We start from the raw sequence: 26,756 nt of genomic DNA, 5'->3' as shown, positions 1-26,756 counted from the left end.
GCAGAACAGGATGCCAGTGCATAAGATATACCGTAAGTGCTCACCACAACCAGACACCTGTGTACAAATACAAGTCACAGGCGGTATACTATACTTCAGAGATCATAAATAACAATGGTGGGGATTTCTAGTTTACCCATTTTTCCCTTTTTATTTTTTTTTATTTTTGCACCTCTCTCTAAATTTGCTGACAATCTCAGTCTGCTTTTGGAGAGAGCACCCCTGAGCTATCAGGTTATAGGTGTTCTCTCAGGCTATTCACACTAACTTGTTAATGTCGGTTGCTGACACCATCATTGGGTGACATCAATGGTAGCAAAGTAACGGGCACAGACCGAGCGACACTGTCTGCGTCTGTTCCCGCTAACTGTTATTAGGGCTGAACGTTTATTAGAAAAATAGCCGAAACCGAACATCAACCTAGAAAACTAACGTGATTTTGTTCGTTGGGTATTTTGATTCGGATATTACAATATCTGTAGTTTCGTTCAGGCCTGAATTGACACTACTAGGGTTAGTTCACACGGCGGAAATCTTTTCCACTGTGTGGCTCTGTCATGCAGCTCGCTGTGATGGGATGCCGATGCAATGCATTGGATGAATGGGCCTAATCACGAGAGAGTGTCGAGCTGCAGATGTGTGAAGAAATGGCATGTTGCATTTTTTTTTCCCCCGCTAGCTGAAAAAAATTGTTAGAGGAATAAAACTGCAAGTGACTCCCATGCAGAAGCTACTGGAAAATTTCAAAAATTAAATTGGTTTTTGGGTGCAGTAGTTGCTTGGAGCTGGAGAAGGGGAGGGGGTGTTTTGGTTGTCTGTCTGCCCCTTCCCGGAGCTTGACTGGTTTTTTTGGGTGGTTTTTTTTTCCCCCACTTGGAATTCAGCCTGGCTGAATATAGGGGATCTGCAGTGCTCCTATTAACCCCTTCCTGATGGAACAGGAGCACTGCAGATCCCCTATATTCAGTAGACCGGGCACTGTCAGACACAGGGATACCTAATGTGTATGTGTGTCACAGTCATTTTCTACTTTTATATGTACCGTATTTTTCGGACTATAAGACGCACTTTTTTTCCTCCCAATATGGGAGGAAAATGTGTGTGCGTCTTATAGTCCGAATGCAGCGCGTGCAGCCTCTGTGTACTGTCTATGAGGAGCAGCACGGTGCCTGCCTGCTCTGCCCCTCCTTCCCTGTCTGTGTCGCATGTTTGCAGGAGCGAGCTATGAGAGGCAGGGAAGTAGGGGCGGGCCAGACAAGTGAAGGAAGCGTGGTTTCAAGCTTGCCGAGAAAACCACGCCTCCTTCTCCCGTCTGGCTCGTCCCTCCTTCACTGCCTCTCAGATCTGGCTCTTGCAATGAAGCCACACAGACAGGGAAGGAGGGGCGGGCCAAACGGGAGGAGGAGGCGTGGTTTTCTCGGCAAGCTCGAAACCACGCCTCCTTCACCCGTCTGGCCCGCCCCTACTTCCCTGCCTGTGTGGCTTCATTGCAAGAGCCAGATCTGAGAGGCAGTGAAGGAGGGACGAGCCAGACGGGTGAAAGAGGCGTGTTTTCAAGTTTGCTTAGAAAACCACACCTCCTTCACCCGTCTGGCCCGCCCCTTTTTCTCTTCTTGCATAGCTTCACTGCAGGGTGTCTCTTTCCATCCATGGATGAGAATAGATAGATAGATTAGATAGATTAGATAGATAGATAGATAGATTAGATAGATATGTTCAAATCACCCCCATATCCCTAGAATACATATAAAACAAAAACATTACTGTGAAACACATACACATTTGGTATCCCTGTGTCCGAAAGCCCCCGGTTCTATTTACATTGGTGAAATATTATATTATTAGGTTATTAAATATTTCACCAATTTTTTTTTCCTTAATTTTTTTTTTCCCTATTTTCCTCCTCTAAAACCTTAGTGCGTCTTATGGTCCGAAAAATACGGTATTTTAGGGAAAGGGGGATTTACAACTTTATTTTTATTTTTTTTTTTATTATATTTTTTAAAGCTTCTTTTTTCTTCACTATTTTATGAGAGATTCTATACATTACTATTGCGACTGGTTATTGCTTGACTCGAGTCTAAGCCAAGGGGGCTTTTTCAGCACAAAAACTGTTTAAAAATTCAGCTTATACTCTAGTATATACGGTAATTGTATGATCATTGGCAGCTGCTTCTGCATGGGCATGCTCCATTATAGATATCTGGGGGGCAGAAGCAGCTGCAGGGAAGAGTCTGTCACTGCAGCTTCTAGGATTTGTTTTTCTACCTCGCCCTAGTTGTAAGTTCACAGGTACACTGCTCACTACTGCTGTATAATGTCTTGTATGTTGCTGGTGGTTCTGGGGGCCTGCTACAAAGATGTAGGGCTGCAGGGGGGATCTCTTCTGTGTGCCATTTATGGGAGATGCCATTGCAGCCAGCCTGACAATTAGACATGGGGCCTACAGGAACCGGTGAACAAGTCCTAATGGGATAAAAGTGTTTTGGTGTTTGTTCACATAAGTCACCTGACATGAAAGTTACTCTTTAAGGTAAAGGTTGTTGCTTACTTATCAAACACAACCAGATAACCCTTTAGGGTCAGTTCACATGGAGGAATTTGCTGTGGATTCTCCCAAATCCGCCTCCCATTGTTTTCAATGGGAGGCGGAGATCGCAGCAGGACATGGAAAAATGAAGCGTCCTGCTCGATTTCACTGCGGATTCCGCTCGAGAGTCCCTCCTGCTTAGGCCCATTCATCCGGCGGGATGCCGCAGTGGAATGCTGATGTATTGCATCGACATCTCCTCGCAGCTAACCATGCACAAAAGTCGGAATTTCCTCTTCATTTTCTGCCGGGTGAACTGACCATTAGAGTGATGAAGGAATGGAAAGACCTAAGAATAGATCTCTCTCCCTAGAATTAAAATGTATCCATCCTAATGGGCTGTGGTGCCCTTTAAGACCCACATCTAGATCTCTCACAGCCAAGCCAGTACCTGCTGCAAAATGGCTCTGTGGATGGGAACCTCTGACTTACCGTTTCTTTTGCTTGCAGATCATTTCATTGTCTTGATCTGTAACATGTAATAGACTTCCACTTAGAAAATGCTACAGTAAAAAAATTTTTTTAAAAATATTTTATGGATTTGCGGTCTCAGTTGGTGTGCAATCCCTTGCCGTGTAGTCTGCGCCTGCTCCAGCGAGCCCGAGGCTGACGGCTTATTTTCTCAGCTGTGCCTGGTCTTCGGGGAAGGGATTCCTGTGCATTGATTTCTGTGCGTGGAGATCCCTCTGAGTGCTTTCCCTATTGATTTCATAATTAACCGTCGAGGGAAAAGGTTTTTCTTTATGCTGCTGGTGACAACCAGGTTTAGAGGGATTTTCCTGGCCATGTTTAATAGTACAGGATAGGTTTGTTATGTGAGGTTGGTTGTGGTCTGACTAGTTGGGCTCTCACAGATCGGCGGGTCAAAGAGGATGAATACTGTGGCGCCTTTAATGAATACCAGATGAGGGCTGTACGTATTTTAGGGCCTGCGCTGGGTGTTGGAAGGCGGCTGAGATATTGCTGTACCATATGACCAATGAACCTGATGTCATCGGCACGGGGGGAAAGACCAGAGTATTCCTATGTGTGGTATCTTCAAACAACTGATCTTTCAGGGTCCTGCGTGACCCCCACCAATCACATATTGATGACCTACCCTAGGGATAAATCACCAATAGAGAACTCTCTTAAAGGGGTTACCCAGCTTCCAAAAATTATTTGCAAATTCATCCACTGCAGTGCTAAATCCTCCCTGTTCCCTTGTGCACCTTTTGCTTGGCTTTGTTTTCCTTGTATCTCTGTTATTTACATGCAGTGAATCTGTGGACAAACTACATTTCCCATGATGCATCTCCCTGCTTTCACTCTGTGTGTGTTTGCTACAGGGGTGAAGGGGCGAGTGAGCTTGCAAACTAAACCTCACAGTCTCATGTCACCTCAGATGTTGGAGTGATTTATTACCTGAGATTTCATTGGAGGGGAGAGCCGGCAGATGAATCATGGGAAATGTAGTTTGTTTACAGAGTCACCGCATGTAAATAACTGGGATACATGGAGTCTGAAGTAAGATAACACCAAGCAAAGACTAGACAAAGGAGCAGGGAGGATTTAGCTGGAGAACCCCTTTAACTTCCACCTTCAGAATGCCCTGTAATATTCATTAGTGACTTGATGTGCTCAGTTGTTGTCTGCGCCACTTTTTAGGATGTGAGAGATCTTTAATCTTAGGGATGAGGTGGAGTCTGCACATCGATCAGTGTTGTGCCTGGGCGCCTGGTGTGAGCGCCGCTCCCTGTACAGTTATCGCTGTCCGTTACAGCTTACCCTGAGGGATCCATTCAGGATGTGGAATTTAATTTCTAACCTATTTTTTTTTTGGAAATAATTTAGTGCCCTTTGTTGTTAATAAATGACTAGACCTTTACTTTCTCCCTGCTGTCAATGCCGGGTTTACAGATGTGTATCTTCATAGGGGGCTTGTTAGACCCGAGAATATTTTTTTTTTAATGTAGTGTGCAAAAAAAGTGAGCCTCTCACACAGAGCTAAAGTTGATGGCGTTAGGTATTGGGCACACGATGGAGCGTGGCATCATTAGATTTACATTGGCACGACGGCCATCTAATATGTATGGGGCCTTCATGACGCTGGAGCAGTGGACAGCTCGGTTTCAGATGCACGACACTTGGAAAGGGCAGAAAGCCTCTGAACTATTCGGTTCCCTCTGTGGCCAAGCATGCATGTTTATACCGTGTCTGACAAAATAAGGAATGTTTAAAGAAGGTTCCTTCGTTTTTCTTAAGTGCTTTGGCGCAAGTAAAGTGTTTGCAGATGCGGACATACACAGTCCAGTTACATTAATGTGACCACCTGTCAAAATCCAGAATAACCACCTTTGGCAGAGCGGACCGCTGCGAGACGTGCAGGAAGAGAGGGGATGTTGCGATGATGTCACTGGGGTGTTGAGCCATGCCGACTCCAGTGCCGTGGCCAGCTGCGCTAGGTTACGTGGTTGAGCATCCATGGCGTGAACAACCTGATCGAGATGGTCCCACAGATTCTCCATTGGGTTCAGGTTCGGGGAATTTGCTAGCCAAGGGAGTACGGTAAACTCATCCTGGTGCTCCTCGAACCGCGCACGCACACTGTGAGCTTTATGACACGTGGCATTGTCCTGCTGGTAGATGCCATCATCCTGAGGAAAAACAATTCACATGTAGGGGTGATCATGATCCGCAAGGATAGATGCATACTTGTGTTGATCCATCGTGCCTTCCACAATGATGAGTGCAACCATATGGCTGATGACACGCGCCTTCTGCCATTGGTTATTTAACGTTGATGTCAAAAGTAGGCGGTGCTCACATTAATAGGACTGGACTGTGTATGTGTTGTATTGCTTCAGGGAAAGTGAAGGCCAGTTTGCTGTACTTCTGAGGGTGCGGGACATTCGGCTTACCCATCAGTATCTACCTATGGCACATGGTCAGTCACTGTAATAGGTGGCTGTGGCAGGGTCAGTAGCGGAGGTAGCGATAATCCCTTTACAGATGCCATAGAGATTTATACGTTTTTTGCAGATGGAGTTTTGAGGCAGAAAACACCTCAAAAAACACTTAAATACTCCCCCATTCATTGCAATGTGAGGCAAGTGTGTATATATATATATATATATATATATATATATATATATATATATATATATATATATTTTTTTTTTTATGCTCCTCTAATAGTTTTTTTTTCAGCCCTGACTCTAGGACTAGTTTCACTCTTGTTCACGGGTGATGAACCCTCAAAGTTTTGTGTTCAGGCAAAAATGGAACGTTTGGAAATTTGGGGTTGAATCTGGTTCGCTCCTTTCTGCTCCCTATCGTGTCAATGAGCTTACAAGACACAATCTGCCGGAGGTTCAGTCACCACTCTTCTGTTTGCTAGAGGAAAATATCTGCCTCTGACTCCCAATGGACTGAATGGGGGAGTTGGGAGATGTTTTTGAGGTGGATTTCGCCTTTTCCTTCTATGCTTTGTATACAGTGTTGTGTACTACACCGGAGGCTTCTGGAGGCCAACACTCCCTTTAGACATGGCGTCCGCTCAGAAGCAGAGGAGATGCCGTAGCTATCAGGGCTCTGCTGTTTTGCCTGTGATCGGAGGGGTCCCTGGTCATATAGGCAGTTGTGAAAATAAGGAGTATTTCTACTCTACTGGAACAAATGTAGATGCGATGTGGTTAGCAGTAATATTATAACTATAGTGAATGGTAACACATACGTAGAAGGACAATGGCCGTCGGTGGGTGACCTGGAGCAGCTCCGGATCATCTCCCCCCTCCTGACCGTGTCCTCACAGATTGACCTGCTGACTTCTGTGGGAGATTTGGGAGTCTCTTACGGTTACTGAGTAGCTTTAGGGAAAATAGGGAAATGAGATCACATTGCTGTCTACTGACAGTCTTATGTAATGTAGGCCAAGCCGGGGTCTCTCCAGTTCAGCTGCTGCATATATATGTAGTATATAGTGTGTTTGTGTATATGTTTGGGAGGTGTGTACATTATATCTATAATGCCATGTGAAGTTATCGGCCTTAACCCTGCGTTTACTTGGTTTCTGTTTCCCATTACAATTCCTGTCTTTTGCTTTGGCGGTCCCGATATAAGAACATTTTGGAGATCCAGATGATCCATTGCAGTCTAGAAGGGGTTTGCTGGGCTGTAATATTGATATATTAGGATATAGGTCATCCATTAAACTTCAGGAAGGTTTTTTTTTTTTTTTTTTTTTTTTTTTTTTTTTTACTCTAGTCCCTAATGAGCAGCAGGTCTGGAGGGGGCAGCAGGTTTTGGAAAAGTGCTGCGGCCTGTTGACAGAAAAACCAGCAAAGCACCATATGTTTTACAGCAACTGAATCACATTCCCTTGAATGGGACTGATCTCTGAATAGACCATGTGACCAATGAACGTGACATCTCATCACTTATGGCTTTCCATGGGGGTCATTGGTGCCCCCTGCTGGTCTTTAGTTGATGAGCTATACTAAAAGTCATCAGTTGAAGCATAACTTACCATAATGGCTTGATGTGTGTATTTGTCTGACCGTGTCAGTATGTAGGGTCCTCCTCCCCACTGGTAGCACCAAATTGTCAATGTAGCCATATATTTTTATGGGGAGGAGCACAACAGGGTTGTTATAACTATGTCCCTGTGTAGTCTGGCACCGTAAGGACTGAGAGGATATCAGACTGTGTAAACAGACTAGGGAAATATGTAATAACAGAGGAAGGGTGCATTCACACTGAGTAAACGCTAGCTTATTCTGAACGTAAAACACGTTCAGAATAAGCGGCGTCTAAAGCAGCTCCATTCATTTCTATGGGAGCGGGGATACGAGCGCTCCCCATAGAAATGAATGGGCTGCTTCTTTCACTCCGTGCAGTCCCATTGAAGTGAATGGGGAGTGCCGGCGTGTACGCTCCGGCATGAGCAGAGCTTGCCGTATACGCCGGCACTCCCCATTCACTTCAATGGGACTGCACGGAGTGAAAGAAGCAGCCCATTCATTTCTATGGGGAGCGCTCGTATCCCCGCTCCCATAGAAATGAATGGAGCTGCTTTAGTGTTTTACGTTCAGAATAAGCTAGCGTTTACTCAGTGTGAATGCACCCGAACGCTGCAGTACGGAGTTCGAGCACTGGTTTTCATGTCACAAGGGTTTAGTAAAGGCTTGGGGTCTGCCAGAGGCAGGGTCTATTGGGAGTCCATGTAGGGACAATGCTCTGCAGTGCAGGGTCTATTGGGAGTCCATACAGGGACAATGCTCTGTAGTGCAGGGTCTATTGGGAGTCCATGCAGGGACAATGCTCTGTAGTGCAGGGTCTATTGGGAGTCCATGCAGGGACAATGCTCTGTAGTGCAGGGCCTATTGGGAGTCCATGCAGGGACAATGCTCTGTAGTGCAGGGTCTATTGGGAGTCCATGCAGGGATAATGCTCTGTAGTGCAGGGCCTATTGGGAGTCCATGCAGGGACAATGCTCTGTAGTGCAGGGTCTATTGGGAGTCCATGCAGGGACAATGTTCTGTAGTGTAGGGTCTATTGGGAGTCCATGCAGGGACAATGCTCTGTAGTGCAGGGTCTATTGGGAGTCCATGCAGGGACAATGTTCTGTAGTGCAGGGTCTATTGGGAGTCCATGCAGGGACAATGCTCTGTAGTGCAGGGTCTATTGGGAGTCCATGCAGGGACAATGCTCTGTAGTGCAGGGCCTATTGGGAGTCCATGCAGGGATAATGCTCTGTAGTGCAGGGCCTATTGGGAGTCCATGCAGGGACAATGCTCTGTAGTGCAGGGTCTATTGGGAGTCCATGCAGGGACAATGCTCTGTAGTGCAGGGTCTATTGGGAGTCCATGCAGGGATAATGCTCTGTAGTGCAGGGCCTATTGGGAGTCCATGCAGGGACAATGCTCTGTAGTGCAGGGTCTATTGGGAGTCCATGCAGGGACAATGCTCTGTAGTGCAGGGTCTATTTGGAGTCCATGCAGGGACAATGCTCTGTAGTGCAGGGTCTATTGGGAGTCCATGCAGGGACAATGTTCTGTAGTGCAGGGTCTATTTGGAGTCCATGCAGGGACAATGCTCTGTAGTGCAGGGTCTATTGGGAGTCCATGCAGGGACAATGTTCTGTAGTGCAGGGTCTATTGGGAGTCCATGCAGGGACAATGCTCTGTAGTGCAGGGTCTATTGGGAGTCCATGCAGGGACAATGCTCTGTAGTGCAGATGGATTTTTAAAGTTTCTTAAAGCAATCTATGATAAATAATCCTATTAAATATACAACTTATCCTCCAAAACACAAGCTCCTGCTGCTATGGAGAAATAAAGTTCTGACTCTTGGTAGATGAGGGTTAAAAATTAAAACTGTCTGTAGTGCCAAGGGATAAAGCGGCCATATAGAATAGGAATCTTATAAAGATGGTGTTACATATTCAGCTGTCTGCTGACAAGGTGATCTGCCATATTTTGTTTTCAAATACTTTTGTATTCTGTTTGTGAATGGTATTGGTGGTCCACATGTTGTCTTGTGCCAAGGGCTATCCTATCTGTGTTGGAGGCTACGTGCGATGTTTTAGTCATTTTTCACAAGAACTATGTCGGTATGACTAACCCCTTGGTAGAATCAGGCACACCCCTTTGTAAGCCAGCGGGGTCCATTGTGTATGTTGTGTTGATGCGAACTGAGCCTTAGTCTAGGGTGACATCTGTGCCAGGGTCTCTATTGGAGACTTGGCCGCCAAAAATTGTCAGAGAGGAGTCCAACTAGCGGATATCATTAAAGTCTATGGCAGGGGTGGGCAACCCTTTGGCACTCCAGATGTTGTAAGACTACAACTCCCAGCATGCATACCTGCTCTGCTGTAGTTGGAACTCCCATAGAAGTGAATGAAGCATGTGGGAATTGTAGTGTTGCAAAAGCTGGAGTGCCGAAGGCTGCTGCCCCCTGCTCTGTGGTTGTCCGTGGGTAACCGCTGTTTTAGCAGTCCAGCTCTCCATTGTCCAGGTCCCCAGCAGATCAGAATGATGGAGACCCATGTGCAGATGTGACCCTAGCCTAAGCTGTGTGCAAATGAAATATAGAACAGATGCAGATTCAGAAGTCCCCTCTATAGCAGCCATCTACTGTCCTTCATCTTTGGGACTGGGCGCTCTCTGTGACACTATTTCTCTCTGCATGTGTTAATAATTGTTTATTTTCTCCCCCAAAATAAATAAATTAATAAAAAAAAAACTTTATTTTTTTTATGAAACGTAGTATCACAGTATGAGCTCCCTGCCTGGGATCAGACCACACAGAGCTTGTTTGTAGTCTGCTACCATGGAGGTGCAGTCTTAAAGTAGTTATCCACTTTTTGATCTGCCATCAAGGATAGGATAGACCATCAATATATTACAGCTAGATCTTTCTTTTTTTCCCCCAACCCTATGGATGATTCTTTTTATTTTTTCTTTGGTTTTGACTTTCAATTTTCCTTTTTTTTTTTTTCTTTTTTTTTGTGTGCAGTCAAAAAGTTGAAAGAACGGAGAATTGTATGTGTGTATATATTTTTCCCCTCCACCACTACAGTGTGAAAAATAAATATGAAAATTATTTTAAGAGTTTTGGGCATTTTTGTATGTGGGATGCTTAGTGTTTCATTTTTAGCATTTTATGTTAAGGGTACACTTCTCCCAAAACCCCCATTATTTAACCCATTACCCTTGGCTTAGTAAGGGTCCATGCACACAGTTTTCTGGCGCGGAAAAAAAGCCTCCCATCGACTTCAGTGGGTTCTTCGCGGAAAAAGGAACCTATTTAAGCCAATGGGAGACCTTTTTTCCATGCATCAGAATCCGCACCCGAAAACTCTGTGTGCATGCAGCCTAAATCTCCACATTGTACTGAGTAAAAGTGAATGACCCATGTTTGTAGCTGTGACCCACCTCCAGAGTTCAGTGACAATCTGGCTCCCTCCCTTCACCACTAGAGGGCGCTCATCGCCTACATTATAGAAAGCTGTATACCTCTATACTGTAATCCACTATTGTTGATACTATTGTAAAAGCCAGTGGTATGTGACTTGTGTGATGTCTGTAGTTCTCCCCTTCCCCAGTCTGTTTGCATTAAGCCCCCCCATCTTTAGTGGTTTAGCTGACTCATTTGTAAGGCTGAAGATCTAACAAGTGTCTTCTTTATTCCCACAGACTCCTCATCTGCTGACAAACCATCCTGTACTACTCCCTCCACATCATCCGCCCCTGGACTAAACCCTTCTTCTGCTCCCCCCTCCTCTTCCTCCTCCTCTTCTACAGTCCCCGTGTCACCGGTGCCACAATCACCAATCCCTTCACTATTGCAGGATCCCAACCTCCTGCGACAGCTGCTTCCTGCCTTGCAAGCCACTCTGCAGATTAATAATTCTAATGTGGACATCTCCAAAATTAATGAAGGTAACTCATAATCCTCTTGTGTTATTGCGGATAAGTTTCAGCTTTTGGGTGTGTTGGAAATTGCCGAGGATAGAAATCTACGAATTGGGGTTCACCAAATTGAATCATTTCTGGACTTTCTGTTCCATAGGCGGTCAGGGCTCAAAGATTGGGGACTTCTTCCCAGTCCTAGGCTTATGATAAAAGGCAACAAAAATGAATGAGAACTCATTGGGATTTTCTTTCCCCCATTGTTTGCCAAGTTATAATGCAATGAGAATATTTTATGTATTACATTTCCAGCATGTTCAGATTTGTATAATCCAGACTGTAAAGTGCTGCTGTGATTGGTCCATTGCCTAAGAAAGATGGGGTTTTGCTGCCACCTAGTGGCAGGATTTATTAGACACAGTGCATATCTAACCTGAACAATTGCATTTCGTTTTCTCCTGACTGTATACATGGTGCAGCTTCTGTTTAATAGTCCTCTCACTTTGCGTCTTTGCAAATCTTACAAGCTAGTTGTGTTTTAGTCCTTACAGCTGCTGTGACACAAGCTTCTTTACAATCTATACTACACAAGATCATCACTGCTGGGCCCTCTTTCAACATCACGTCTCTAATCTCCCAGGTTGCACAGCTGTCTGCACAAGGTGAGCACCGTCCTATTGTACTTACTGCCGAAATACTGCCGCTATAGGTTACACCTGAATCTTGTCTTGAGAATGGTCCTGGCTTATTGGTGTCTGCGGCTGGTAGTATTCCAAAGGCCTACGAAATATAACCTATAGCTTTTTTTTTTTTCAGCAACACAGTCCAATCAGTCTCCTATGTCCCTGACATCTGATGCCTCCTCCCCAAGATCATACGTATCCCCCCGAATCAGCACACCGCAGACTAACACCGTTCCCCACAAACCCCTGATAAACACAACGTCCGTATCTTCACAGCCAAAGGTAAGACGCAGCTGCTCATAGTGTTCCTCTTAGGCTAAGGCCTGGTTCACATCTGCATTCGGGGAGTCCGCTTGGAGACCCCCCCCCAGACGGAAACCTATACGCATAATAAAGCGGTTACCTAAGGAAACCACACGGACCCCATAGACGATAATGGGGTCCATGTGCTTTCTGCAGGAAGCATGCAGAGAGAAAAGCACTGCTTGTTTTAGCTGTGAAATTGCAAGTGTTTTCCCTGGATAGGGATGGAAAAGAGCAGGGAAAATCGCTGCAAAAGGCAAACAAAAAAGTGACCGTAAAGTGATCATGTCATTGTCTTTGTAGGCCAATACCACAGTTGGTGCTAAGCAAGGACCATCTACGCAGACTGTACCCCAGCAGACTGTGACTGCTGACAAACCCCAAGGACATGAACCCACTTCCCCCCGAAACCTTCAACGACAAAGGTTAGTAACTGGGCAGTTATTACGTAGTGTAATGGTTAGCTTTTTACTTTAAGGTAACTTTTCAGGTCGGTTGTGGACACTAAACCACGCACTGCAAAACTGCATAAAAAAAATATAAAAAATAGGAGTTTGATGAGTTTCATTGGGCGCTTTTGGGGCCTGCTCCAGGAATGCTCTGCTGGGTAAGGTGACGTTCCCACTAGGACCCCGAGAACAGCCCATGGAAGGCGCCGCTTCTTTCATTCTGTATGCGGCTATCTTTGTCAGCCCCATAGCCTGTGAAAGGAATGGCAGCGCACTTGTTTGACCCCTGCTCCATTCAGATAGCGCAAACACTAGACCACTGTTCACATGATGGGTGGGACCCCCAACTACTATCATCTTTGTGAAACAATGGGTGTGAGCAGAGCATTGCTGAGACCTGGCTGTGCCTTCATGGTCCGGGCAATGTGATAATGTGACTGTGTGAAATGTGTTGGGACCTATTCACATGAATACAGGACTATCACATATTATAGCAGGCATTGGTAGGCTGCTCCTAGTGGCTGTGTTCTGCCATATTGAGGTAGGACCTCAGGGGGCTTCATCTGAATATAGAATTTTTTTCTTTCGTTCTGATATCTGGGATGTGAAAGCTTCAATTCCCCTTTTAATACAGTTTAAAAAAAAAAAGTTTCTGAGACTTTTAAATGATGATCTACAATGAGGACAGGTCATCACTTGAAAGTCTTTGGGGATCCCGCAGACCAGCTATTTGAAGCGGCATCGGTGTCCCCTGACCAATAACCACATAGTGATAGGTTATCAATAATTTAGTCGGCTAAACCCCTTTTAACATTCATCGCTGCTTAAGTAATAGCCATGTCATAAATCTGCGTTTATTGATCTCCCCGTAGTAGTCAGAGAAGCCCGTCTCCCAGTCCCAACCATACCTCCAGCACTTGTGCGTCCAGCACGTCATCTGTATCACAGAGCACATCGGCCCGATCGTCGTCCTGTTCACTGACGCCAACGCTAGCTGCCTACTTCAATGAAAACCTTATAAAGCATGTGCAAGGCTGGCCTGCGGATCACGCCGAGAAACAGGTACCTGACGATAGATGACTCTCTGTACAGTGGGGTTCACGAGCAGCTGAAAATGAATATCCCCCCTTTTTTTCCTCACCCCTTAGGCTGCAAGGTTGCGAGAAGAAGCTCACAACATGGGGAGCATCCACATGTCCGAAATTTGTACAGAGTTGAAAAATTTAAGGTCTTTAGTTCGAGTATGTGAAATTCAAGCGACTTTGCGCGAGCAAAGGTTTGTATAACTTTGTGTAGCCCCAACCACTCCAGTACGGAAAGTGACAAAGCACAGTGGTTACAGCTCTGTGCACACTAGTATCGTTCCATCCTAATGGAGCCAGGACAAAGCGTTTCAAATGATGAAAATAAACCAAACCAACCCTCTCCCTAAAAAAGGAATCTTTCCAGTCTTTGTTCTGCACTGATGATGTACCATACGCCCACCTCACTCCAGGTGTTGCCCAGCCTCATTCATGCTATCATGTCCGGTACAATACCGCTAATGCCAAGGACTGGCTGCAGACTTGGTCATATGGTCCACATGGTGCTGGTTTTGAGTCAGCACCCACCTCAGATTCTGCTCTGTATGTACCCTAAAATGACATATTACAGACTCCATTATAGTCACTGAGCAAAGAGGTGTATTCCCTATTCAACAGTCAGACCTCCAACATCCAGAAGAATGGGGGCGAAAAAGCCCCCCCAACATCTTCTATGTGACTGAAGCGTCGGTGCGCTTACACTACCTGTGCGCCATTCTCTTCTTAGCGTGCAGTCCTGGAGGCACTAGTTGGGCAAGAACACTGGCACTTCATTCACATGGAGAGGACTTTCAGACCCCTGTTCTTCTGTAAGCTGGACATCCGACAGCTGGGCCGCCAGTGATCCGATGTTTATCTTCTATCCTGCCGTTCTGCATCCTCCATCTTTATTATACCAGTGGCAACAAGAGGGAGTTTTCTGGCTTCAATTCTACAAGATAGTATGCGATCTGTATGAGTCCGACACCCGGACCCCGCACATGTCATATGTTCTAGCAGCCTCTAGGTGCCTGACGCTGCTAGCGGATGGGTGGCGTGTGCAGGTTGCTTCTAGTCATGTAATAGGAGCGGCGACGTAGTTCACCGGAACCACCACTATGTAGTGGCCGAAGCTGCCGATCCACTGGTTGCTTAGAACAGTTTATATGTGTGAGGTCCAGGTGTCACAGGTCATGTACTAAGGATAGGTAACTGGTATGAAAATTTCTATTTTGGGGCTGGAAAACCAAATAAGGCTGTGGCCCCATGTTGTGGAGATGCAGGTTTTTTTTTTTTTTGGTTTTTTTTGCTGGGGTTTTTTGAGCCAAACCTAAAGAAATTGGAAATATAAAGGAAGCATGTTATAGTTGTCTTTTCTGCTTAACCCACTCCCTGGTCTTGGTTCAAAAAAAGCGCAGCAAAGTCTGCAACAACAACAAAAAAAAAAGCTGCGTTTCCACAACATGGGGCTCAACCTTAAGGCCAGGGCCCCACATTGCGGAAACACAGCTTCTTTTGTTGCAGATTTTGTTGTGCTTTTTTTTGCCAAAACCAGGAGTGGATCGAGAAGAAGGGAGAAGTATAAGAGCTTCCTATATATTTCCCATTCCTTTTGTAGCCATTCTTGTCTTTGGCTCAAAAAAAATCGCTGCAAAATCTACAACAAAAAAAGCTGCGTTTCCGCAGTGTGGGGCCTCAACTTAAAAGGGTTTTGTGGGCAAATTTTATTTATTTTTTGAAATGGCCTGTTAGTGCTAGTAATGGGTTAATAAATACACCCATATACCTTAAAGCAGGCTTTTGAGTGATCTCTGGGTTTCTCTGGAAGCTCTTGGCATCTTCTGGATTTATTTTTTTTATATGGTGTGGCCTTCTGCTGCTTTAAATGATACAATGCATTCTGGTAGTTGTAGACTCTCACACTCCTCCCCCCTCCCTCACTTCCTCCCCCTTCCCTCTCACTCCTCCCCCTTCCCTCTCTCTCCTCCCCCTCCCTCCCTCTCATTCCTCCCCCTCCCTCCCTCTCATTCCTCCCCCTCCCTCTCTCTCCTCCCGCTCCCTGTCTTCCTAGCTGTTCTACCCATTGCTAGCCCTTCCCAAGTCACTTAGCCCACCCCTACCCCATTATATTTTACCTGTCTTCTTCCTGTCCAGGCTTCCTTCTGCAGGGACCGGCTCCTCCTCTGTTGTGACTGCAAGAGCGCAGCAGTCCTGACACTGTGCTGTCGCCTTCCCTACATTTCTACCACACAGTAGAGATGTAGTGTTGGCTTTGGCACAAAGCCGGGACTCCGGTTCCTTTGTGCACGCGTGAGCTGACTTCACGGAAGGAGGAGCCATTGCCCACAGAAGGAAGCCTAGACAGGAAGAAGATGGGTAAGTATGATGGGGTGAATGGGGGGTAGTAGTGATGTTCCATATCCGGAAACGGACTGTCACCAGATAATCAGAAAATTTCCCAGGGATATGGGTAAATTTATATATTTGTGATTTAGATTAGTGTAGGGATTAGTGTTGAGCGAATAGTATTCAATCGAATACCTCGCTCCCATAACAGTGTGTAAGCGGCCGAACACCAAGGGGTTAAGCACATCAAATATTCAGTGCGATTAATCCCTTGTTCGGCCGCTTACACACATTCCTATGGGAGCGAGGTATTCAATTGAATACTAGTAGTAGGGATGTATATTTATCCTGGACAACCCCTTTAAGTTTAGAGTTCTTTTCTTGGTTTCGCCATGTGACGCCTGTTCTTCCTCTCTCCTTAGGATACTGTTTTTGAGACAGCAAATTAAAGAACTTGAAAAACTTAAAAATCAGAATTCCTTCATGGTGTGAAGAATCGTCTTGCACGTGGACTTGGGACTGTAAAGCAGAGCGAGCCCGGTCTCAACATTTTTGAGCTGCAAAAGAGTAGACTTTGGACCGTTGAGCCGGGCAGTGGACACTTCAGGGGGAAGCGGGACTGGAGTGGGGGGGACGTCAATTCAGGGGGGGGGGGGGGGGGGGGGGGGGGGAAATAAATCCAAGAGTGATTTGTAAAAAACAAAACAACAAAAACACAAAAAAAACAACAAAAAAACACAAACCCCCCCCCCCCCCCCCTTGAAATGTAGATTTCTTGTAGATGTATCCTTCACGTTGTAAATATGTTTTGTAGATTGAAGCCATGGGACGCCCATGTGTATCAGAGCTTTGACATCCAAAACTAATCAATGCTGAGGTGGTTAAACAACCCTAGCCTTTTTTTCATGTAAGCTTGTCTGCAAAATTAGCCGTTATTATTATTATATTTTTTTTTTTTTTTTTGTTAATTTATCATTCGGAAATTTTTTGCTTTTTTTATTTTTTCAACCCCCTCCAAGAAATTAGATACCAGCACCAAGCAAAAATGTATCCGTGTCTGACGTAACCTCCAACAGGAAAACCATTTGTGCTAGATGTCATACTCTCACCCCGGCCTTGTCTGAGAGCAGTGCTTAATAATTACGTTATTATATATATATTTTTTTTTTATTTTTTTCCCGCAAAGAAATATATTCCCGGAAGTTTTCCCTCCCGATGACTAGACGACGTTTCCAAGGCCTCTCCAAGTTTTTATTTTTCTCCTTTAACGGCACTGTTGCTATGGCACTTTTTTTCTATATATTTTTTTTTTTTCCATTCCTGTGTACAGTAGCTTAACATTGCAGTGATTGATCGACAGAACCCACTCGCTTGTATAAATTATTGAAAGTTCTTTCCACAACGCAGCCTGCGATAAAACTGCCGAGCCGGACACGCGTCGTGTGCTTACAAGCACATTACCCGCTCAGTCATACAAGATACCGAGGTTTAATTTTTTTTATTTTATTTTTTTCCGCCCCATTGGAAATAATAAAAAAAAATAAAAATAAACTGTTTTTGTGGGGGAACAGAGGAAAACAAGCTAGTCAGATGTGAACTGTATCTGTTGTAATAAACCTGTTTAAAGAGATGACCGGTTTGCTTTCATTTCATTATAGCAATGACTTATCGTAATGTATGGGGGGGAAAGAGGGGGTTTACGTATTCATTTTGTGTTAAATATTGAAGGTGAACGCTTTTTTTCTGGAAGGCTTCCCTAACTTTTGACAGTCCAAGTTGTAATTTTTCAAGCGCTGGCTATTCTCTTCATCGCCACAGGGGGCGTTGTTGCTACTGGCTCTCGGCTACAACTATACAACTATATCCAGTCTGGATGCTTTGTTTAGATACGTTGACCCAAAGTCCAAGCTGATCCTGCTACAGAAACGCCCAGTCCTGTCTGTTTTTCCTTTCTAGGTGCACTCACGAGGCGCCTCGTCCCATCTACACTGTTTCTTCCATGTCATCGTGTCGCCCAGCAGTTGTCTTGTGTTACCCGTCTTGACGTCATGCTTTTCAGTTTAATGGATGCTTGTGATGTATTTTGGTGTTCCAGTTTGGTGCGGATCGCTGCTCTCACCACCGCAGACTTCTCTCAATATCTGTGATCCATAAAAACCACTGTTACCTTTCAATGATGGAGAATCTCGGCTTTGTAAATTGTTTCCTAAACTATTACAAATAAACAGGAGAAGAAAAACCATTGCTACTATATTACTAATATGTGCATTTTTTGCCTTATCGGCTTTGTCGGGGTTATACATGGAACTGATGGCAGTGCGTTTACTGTGTGACTCTTTACAGCTGTATTATTTGTTGTATGGGTTTACAGTAGGCTTTTTTTTTTTTTTAGACCTCTTTTCATACTTGAGTAGGCTCCACTTCACTGATTCTGTCACAGTTGGAATTTTCTTTCTATTCCTTACCATTCCTGAAATATTGGTGCAGTTAGTTTGGTGCCGAATATGTTAACTAGACTCTCTAATAACAAGAGGGTGATGTCGAGCAGAGCAGGGAAGAGGGTGTGACTCAGAGCACCAATCAGAGACAGTGTAAGAGCTCTGAGTCACGCCCCCTTACCTGATAAGTGGGCATGACTCGTGTCTCTTACACTGCCTCTAATTGGAGCTCTGAGTCACGCCCACTTAGCTTTTTCCTGACTCCATCCTCTTGACTTTAGGGAGTCTAGTTTAGCATATCAAGCATTGAAACTAACAGCACTAATTGCTCGGGAATGCTGGGGTCTAGAGAGAAAATTCCAACTGTGTTGGAATCAGTGAAGCATTATCTATAGAATGTGAAAAAATGGAGGTCATTGAAAGGTTCTCTTTAAAGGGGTTCTCCAGGGTGTCTTATCAACTCTTACTTCCTCTGGGGTTTTGTATGGGATGAACTCTGGGATTCCAGGCTGGTTCCATCCCTGGATGATGTGATCAGAGCAATCACCCGTACCCCACAACACTTTGCCACCTCTTCTGTTTTCACTACTAGATTCCTGTATTATGGGGAATGGAGGAATACATGATTATAATAGCAAAGCCGGTCCCCATAGCATAGGTAACAAGCACTGGTTACAGAAAAGAAGGCAGTGGAGCGAATTGGGAGGAAGCTAGGTCCTGGTTTGTTATGTGACCCAGTGTCAGAACCGGAATGAGTTGCAAACAGGCCATGTTGATGGTTAACGTGAGACCAGCCTGTGAATAGGGAGCACCGTCGCCTCTTCAAAAAGCTGATCAGCGTTGTTAAAAACCCCACCAGTCTGATATTGATCTCCTATTCTAAGGAGAAGTCCTAAATGTTAAAGGGTCACTTCAGTAACTTTTTTTTTAACTTGCTGAGACTGGTGTATTGTACAGCAGTCTTAGTAAAGGCCTCGACCGCTGCAAGAAACGAGTGATTTATTATTAAGAGGCTGCGGATGTCTCTGAGCCTGAATGGATTTCTACTGTATGTCCAACAGTCTTATATTGGCAGAGGCAATCTCCCCTCGCGCTCCGGCTCAGCCCTCATTATTGGCTTTCTTTATCCTGCTTTTCACCTTCTTCAGTAAGTCACATAATCGGTGCGACTCCCCCCTTCCCCGGCCGCCATTCTTCTGCCAAAAACGTTCCCTCTACCTCTTACATAATCCTTACACTCTCCTTCATTCACAGTCAGGGCACCCTGTCCCCATTTTCCTCCCTAGGGTTATTAGCAATTGGTGCTGCTTCCTGGACCTTTGGTGACTTCATCCTCGGTCAACACTCCAGGAAAGTCAACTTTAGTGCTTAAAGGGGCTCTATCAGCAAAATCATGCTGCTAGAGCCCCACATATGCGTGCATAGCCTTTAAAAAGGCTATTCAGGCACCGTAAATGTTAAATTAAACTACCCCCCCATTTTAAAATAATAACTTAAAAAAGAATGTTCTCTACTTACGGAACGTGCACCCTGGGCGGGCATTCTGGGTGTGTCTTCATCTTCTTCCCCGCCTCTTCTTCCTCCGACGTCCTCCGGTCCCGTCCTCCTCCGGCGCTTGCTCGCGGACACTGATATAAAAAAAAAATAGCCCGGGCGCATGCGCAGTAGCCGTAGTAGAAGCCACGTGCTACTGCGCATGCGCCCGGGCTATTTTTTTTTTATCCGTGTCCGCAAGCAAGCGCCGGAGGAGGACGGGACCGGAGGACGTCAGAGGAAGAAGAGGCGGGGAAGAAGAAGACGGCGCACCCTGAATGCCCGCCCAGGGTGCACGTTCCGTAAGTAGAGAACATTTTTTTTTTAAGTTATTTTAAAACGGGTGGGGGGGGGGGGGGGGTAGTTTAACTTTTACGGTGCCTGAATAGCCTTTTTAAAGGCTATGCACGCATATGTGGGGCTCTATCAGCATGATTTTGCTGATAGAGCCCCTCTTAAACGGCAATGTTTTGCAGAAATAGGCATATGTGTACAGGTATTAGACCTGGGTGAAGGTATCATCAATAGACGGAGGCCCTACTTTTATTACTCAAAAAGGTGCAACAGAACCACCACAGCTGGCAGACGTCGGACACACGACCAACCTCATACTGTTATATCCACGCTGGTCATTTCTTCCCTTGTAAATGTGACTAATGCAGTCTGTTCCTGGCATTGGTCCTAGTAGTCAATATCCCACTGAGCAGTATCTTCCCATATCCTAATCTTATAAACAATCTTCCTATTGACAATTGCTGGTTTAGGGGAGAATAAAACCACTCAGCAGTCATGACATAAGCACATTCACCATGTGATGCTGCCACCTGCTGGCTGAATTGTCTTTTGTAAAGCAAGACTCCCAGGTGTTTGCCTCTATTGTTGCCCCAAGCTTTGCATAAGTCAATAATATAAGGTTATAGAAGAAACTTTGTAATATATCTTATTTTAGAGAAAAATGCTTTTCTTTTTGTTTTATTCCTCTCCCCACTATTTACCAAACGGAGTTGTATTTAGGGAAGATGTCGTTACTGTCCTGACTGTCTATAGTTCAGATGGTGACGTTGCAGGCGGGCAGGGACCCCTACCACCATGGTTCATTTTGATGTAAGGATTCCTGGGAAATTTTGAATAATGTACAGACCAGATTGTCTTGTCCGGATTGCCCCGGAAGCCTATACTGAGGATTTCATGGTGAGCCAGTGGTTGGGGGCTATTGATAAGGGCCATGCACACAACTAAGTGGGTATCCAAGTTGGGGGCCAAATTTATCATGGTATGTATGACATCTGGCCATATATAGGGCAAGGTCTGTCCTACGTGTTCTCAGAATGGAATCTGGAATTGACATTCCCACCCGAGTGAAGCCAACCTTATGTGTTTTAGGCAATTTTTGCTCATTGCTTGACAAGGGGGTGGGGATTAACAAGCACCAATGTGTGCAAATATTAAACCGGCATGATCCAATGGATAACTGTGGTGGATCTATAAGGCACTTGGTGTAAATTTACACTGTCTAAATATTAATATAGTAAACTTGCTCCACAATGTAAAACTAACATTGTCCTAACAGTCTGTGCTATGTTAGTCTTTGTCGTGTACTATGCTGCCCCCTAGTGTATAAAGTGCTGAATGTCAAAACATGGTCATCGCTGCTGTAACAGGAGGCAGTGAAATATACCTGGCCTATTAGAGGAAAGGGTTAATTAATATACATGCAGTGAAACCTCTTACAGATCGCTCCATCCACACCAGGTTTTTTCAGTACCAGAATTTAAATTCCTTTAAATATTATATTTATCTATAGTGTAAGAAACATTGTTTATTGCACTAGATCACCTAGAGATCTCCCAAGAAACAGCAGCTTGAAGTGTGAGTGGAGAACTTGGCATAGGGATGAGCTGCAGTACCAGACGCAGCCCCTGGAAGAGAGTGGCGCTGTGTCTAGTAAAACTCAAAGTCCCGCTGAATTAGACTTTGTATATAAGGGTTTGTCTAGTTCAGATATACAATGTCAGGATGTGTTCACACATGGCAAATGGCAGAAACTTAGGCAGTAGTCCCATACATCTGAAAGCAGCTTGGTCGCAGAAAATTGTGAAACAAAACCCAGTGTATGAGGGGCCTATGAGCTGGAGCTGGGAAAGATGACTCCGACCTTAATAACCAAATAGAAAATGACAATATTCCAAATACACAATATATTAATGTGGAATCTGCGCACATATTATTATATAGAAGGGGTCAGGAATGGGCTGGAAAAGTACTGGCCTGTGTAAATAAGGGATGTGCTGCTGATATAATGGAACTGTGGGACAATCTATGATGTAACTACAGGGTCACAATGGTTGCAGTTGTGAGGGGCCCAGAAGCGGAGGGGTGCACAGGTCACCCTCAAATTACTAGGATTAGATAAACCTCTTTGATCTTCCTTCATGATTTGCAGTCTGGTCAGTGTATTACCCCTGCCCTCTGGTGTGCTGGAGTAAGAAGATCTATGATACACAGGCTTACACTGTCAGAAAGGAGAAAACTAACCAGTTGCATGGCAAAATAGCATTGGTCAGCAGCAAATAGTCAAGGAGGGATTCGGTAGGGGTGAATGTGGGGCAAAAGGGGTCACAGACGGGGGATGGGACTGACGGGAAGCTTGTCTGTATAGAGATGTTGTTCATGGAAGTCTGAAAAAGAGAAATGTAAGTGCTGAAAAAAATGTATGGACGGGGCATAACTAACAGGTGAGAAGTTGCATGGGGGGGGGGGGGGCTAAGCCAAGTTTTTGCACCAGTGCCTGTGAGCCCTTAGTTATGCCCCCGATGTTAGAGGTCCTTATCTTCCCATGGGACCACTGAGCCCTTCTGACTACATGACTACAGTACAAGATAGTAACGCTGTTGCAAGGCAGGAACACCTAGAATGATAAATGACTATGGTCATCTCTGGTTCCCGGGTCAGTGTTTAGTTGGGAAATACTACTTACATATAGATTGTATGTCACCGAACACGGCCATATAGGAAAAGGAGTGAAGGGGTAGTAGTCACTCATGGTGTCATCCATTATATACTGTCTATTAATAAGTATTTGGACACACATGCAAATGAAGATATCTGCCTTCCGTCATTATATAGGAAACAGCATTGGCATTAGTCACATACAAGATGCCACAAAGTGCAGAGGTGTCCGATTTAGAGAAAGGGGTAATTGTGGGGTATCACAGAAATGGTCGATCCTTAAGGGACATAGCAAGCGAACTGAATTACCCAAAATCAACAGTGGTCTATGTGATTGCGAAGTGGAAAGTGGATGGTGATTGTCGGAACATGCCTGGAGTCAGCAGACCCCCGAAACTGGGAGATAGAGAGCGACGAGTGCTGGCCAGAGAAACCGCACCCAACCGATGGCTCACATACACCAGGAGTGTCACCAGGCATCCGGGAGTATTGTGTCGCTCAATCCCATCTGTAAGGAAGCATCTGCTGGGGTCTACCAACTATTGGATAGGAATAATGTTGTTTTTCTATTCTACCGCAGGGGTCCATATACTTATTGGTAGACCGTGTATATCTAGCAGGTTGGGCCCTGTTCCAGATCTTGCACTGAGGACCAGGAGCTTTAAGATCCACTGGCTTTGGCACTTTGAACTCTACAGCTGGTTCTGGTCCTGCAGTGTAATTCCTGGTGCGGTTGCTCTTTAAGAGAAAATATTGTAGATCAAGATCAATAAAATACTCAGGACTGCACAGACTTGCAGAACTCCGAGATAAGGAGCAGATCTCAGATACAGCCCTATAGAAATGTGCCGCTCTATTCAGTCCAGGCTGAACGTGCACAATCTTGATGCTATGAAGCTGCGCGAGTTATAATACATCAGTTTAGTCTTGTATAGACGGGTAATGAAACCATGGGCGCCGGCCTAGTCTTTGGTCCTTGTGGGGCTGCGCTCTAATCTCAGCTGTTAGGCATTGTTTCCGCCATTATCTGGAGCACAGCTTACATTTTTCCCTCTAGTGCTGAGATATATTTAAACATGAAAGAAACGCTCAGAACTTAAACAGCATTTCCCATTTATTTTTCTGTAAACATATGGGCTGATATGCTACATGCAAAATCTGATTTGTTTTTTACATAGTTTTATAATCATAATCATGGAATAACTGGAAAATAAAGTGGCAGTATGATGGAATAGTGCCACCTGGTGGAGGAATGATGGACTAGTGCCACCTAATGGTGGAGTGATGGTATAGTGCCACCTAGTGGCGGAACGATGGAATAGTGCCACCTAATGGTGGAGTGATGGAATAGTGCCACCTGGTGGAGGAATGTTGGAATAGTGCCACCTGGTGGAGGAATGATGGAATAGTGCCACCTAATGGTGGAGTGATGGTATAGTGCCACCTAGTGGTGCAGTGATGGAATAGTGCCACCTAATGGTGGAGTGATGGAATAGTGCCACCTAGTGGCGGAACTACAGAATAGTGCCACCTAGTGGAGGAATGATGGAATAGTGCCACCTAATGGTGGAGTGATGGTATAGTGCCACCTAGTGGTGCAGTGATGGAATAGTGCCACCTAATGGTGGAGTGATGGAATAGTGCCACCTGGTGGAGGAATGTTGGAATAGTGCCACCTGGTGGAGGAATGATGGAATAGTGCCACCTAATGGTGGAGTGATGGTATAGTGCCACCTAGTGGTGCAGTGATGGAATAGTGCCACCTAATGGTGGAGTGATGGAATAGTGCCACCTAGTGGCGGAACTACAGAATAGTGCCACCTAGTGGAGGAATGATGGAATAGTGCCACCTAATGGTGGAGTGATGGTATAGTGCCACCTAGTGGTGCAGTGATGGAATAGTGCCACCTAATGGTGGAGTGATGGTATAGTGCCACCTAGTGGTGCAGTGATGGAATAGTGCCACCTAATGATGGAGTGATGGTATAGTGCCACCTAGTGGTGCAGTGATGGAATAGTGCCACCTAATGGTGGAGTGATGGAATAGTGCCACCTAGTGGTGCAGTGATGGAATAGTGCCACCTAATAGTGGAGTGATGGAATAGTGCCACCTAGTGGTGCAGTGATGGAATAGTGCCACCTAGTGGCGGAACGACGGAATAGTGCCACCTGGTGGTGGAATGATGGAATAGGTTCCTCAAGTGGTGGGTTCAGGAAAACTGAATGTATCATTTAATAGGGTTAATGTCCCCTCATCATGGCTCCCACAGTACAATACCCCCCTTATTGTGGCCTTCGCGCTCTGTGTAACCATAGACAATATAATGCCCCCTCATTGTGACCCCCATATTGTAATGTTCCTACCTATGTATTCCCCACATCACGATGTCCCGTCCTTTTGGTCCCCACAAAAAATACACAAACAGCAAAAAAAAAGAAGTGAAACGGTTAGGATTGGACCAAATTTGGGCTCAAGTCTAACTGGAAACTATTGGGGTCTGTCATCCATGAATCACTATTATATAAGTGGAGACCCAGGGGGCAGAAACCCTTATACTCACCGTGTCTCCCCTCTCCTTATGTAGATTGTACAACTTTTTTCTCCTATCAGTATGTCTTTGTAGAATGGGAGGAAACCTACACAATCACAGGAAGAGCATACAAACTCCTTGCAGATGTTGTTCCTGGCAAGATTCAAACCCAGGACTCAAGTGCTGCAAGGCTACAGTGCTAACCACTGAGCCACCATGTTGCTCCTTCCTCTCCTGCACTCCTTCATGGACATCCACTTCTGTTCTACGTGACCACTAAGACCCAATCACAGCAGTCCCTTGAGGTCTGTGACATCAACCAGGAGGCCTGAAGAGGAGGGCAAGAGACCACCGTATACTGCAAGAGAGCCAAGGTGAGCATAAGTGTTTATTATGTTCCTTTATCTCCTCTGGACCTCTGTTTATTACACTCTGAGGTCTGAAGAGAACAAAAAAAACCTCTTAAAAAATCTGAGATTTTTCTGACAAGGTGGGATCAGTGTTTTGCCATTAGATCAGCAGTTTGTATGCATTTATTTATTCTGACAGTGAAGAAGCTATCGGTAACAGCACTGATATCTCCAGCCCCGGGGCACATAATGGGAAAAAGTCAGCCCACTGTCGGCTTCTTAGCGGTGACTAAACTTTCTTCTACTTCTCCTACTCCTATGATTCTCCAGCTCTATCGCACGTTTTCCTGCAATAAGTGCTGTGTATTGCTGAGGACAATAGCGCAGTTGGTTTGGCTCATGCAGTGATGTATAACACGTCCATTCCCCACTTCTACTAAAATGTCTTGTGTTCCTGCCCACAGTATCTTGTATACTGTACGTCTGACGTCAGTACTGTAAGGTGTCCCCCTACCACTGATTATTGGTGGTCAGGTGTCCTTGTGTGATGCATGTGGTGGCAGCCACTTTAGTTCTTCCGCGACAACTTGCAAAGTATTATTTGGTTTTGCTACAAACAGAACAATGTGGAATATTCAGGTAGAACCTGCTTTGTATCAAATCGGTTCGCCCATCTCTATTTGGGAGGTTTGGGCTTGTCCCACAATAACAATTTCCCACCTTTCTCTATGATAGGTGATAAGTATGTTAACCACTGGGTCCCACTGCGGGGTCAGGTGCGCCATGTCTGAAGGGAGTGACACTAGTGTGTGCGCTGCCTCTCCATTTAGTCTCCCACAGGACAATAACTGTAGTTATATATATTTACATATATGGTATTAGTTGCTCCAGCTACACATAAATGTAAATTCATTCATCTAAATAGGCAAAGAAAGGGTGTAATATCACACAATGACCACTAGATGGCACAGTTGCTGCACAGCCATGTACAAGTATACTACATGCTAGAATATAGGATATAAAATATGTATATGTCTTATGAGGCATTAATGTATCATATTATTTATTTTAGAGCACTATATATATATCATCATACATAATAAAATGAACATTAAATGACTGTGCTGGTA

The 26,756-nt window shown here is 45.0% G+C and overlaps 1 protein-coding gene across 2 annotated transcripts in view; it reads left to right on the top strand.

The window, feature by feature from the left end:
• WAC (WW domain containing adaptor with coiled-coil) overlaps positions 1–18,081 on the top strand; it is a 51,363-nt gene extending 33,282 nt beyond the window's left edge. For both annotated transcript variants that reach the window (XM_075271718.1, XM_075271717.1), the window contains 7 exons: positions 10,768–11,013; positions 11,526–11,645; positions 11,800–11,948; positions 12,273–12,394; positions 13,291–13,480; positions 13,567–13,694; positions 16,248–18,081. In XM_075271718.1, coding sequence (XP_075127819.1) covers positions 10,768–11,013; positions 11,526–11,645; positions 11,800–11,948; positions 12,273–12,394; positions 13,291–13,480; positions 13,567–13,694; positions 16,248–16,317 — 1,025 coding nt within the window. In that variant the 3' untranslated portion in view covers positions 16,318–18,081. The remainder of the gene's footprint in view (positions 1–10,767; positions 11,014–11,525; positions 11,646–11,799; positions 11,949–12,272; positions 12,395–13,290; positions 13,481–13,566; positions 13,695–16,247) is intronic.
• The last annotated feature ends 8,675 nt before the right edge of the window (positions 18,082–26,756 follow it).

The sequence above is a fragment of the Leptodactylus fuscus genome, chromosome 4, assembly GCF_031893055.1.
Source record: "Leptodactylus fuscus isolate aLepFus1 chromosome 4, aLepFus1.hap2, whole genome shotgun sequence".
Taxonomy (NCBI): domain Eukaryota; kingdom Metazoa; phylum Chordata; class Amphibia; order Anura; family Leptodactylidae; genus Leptodactylus; species Leptodactylus fuscus.
The sequence above is the reverse complement of the archived record's forward strand: the minus strand, read 5'-3'. Positions and strand labels throughout refer to the sequence as shown.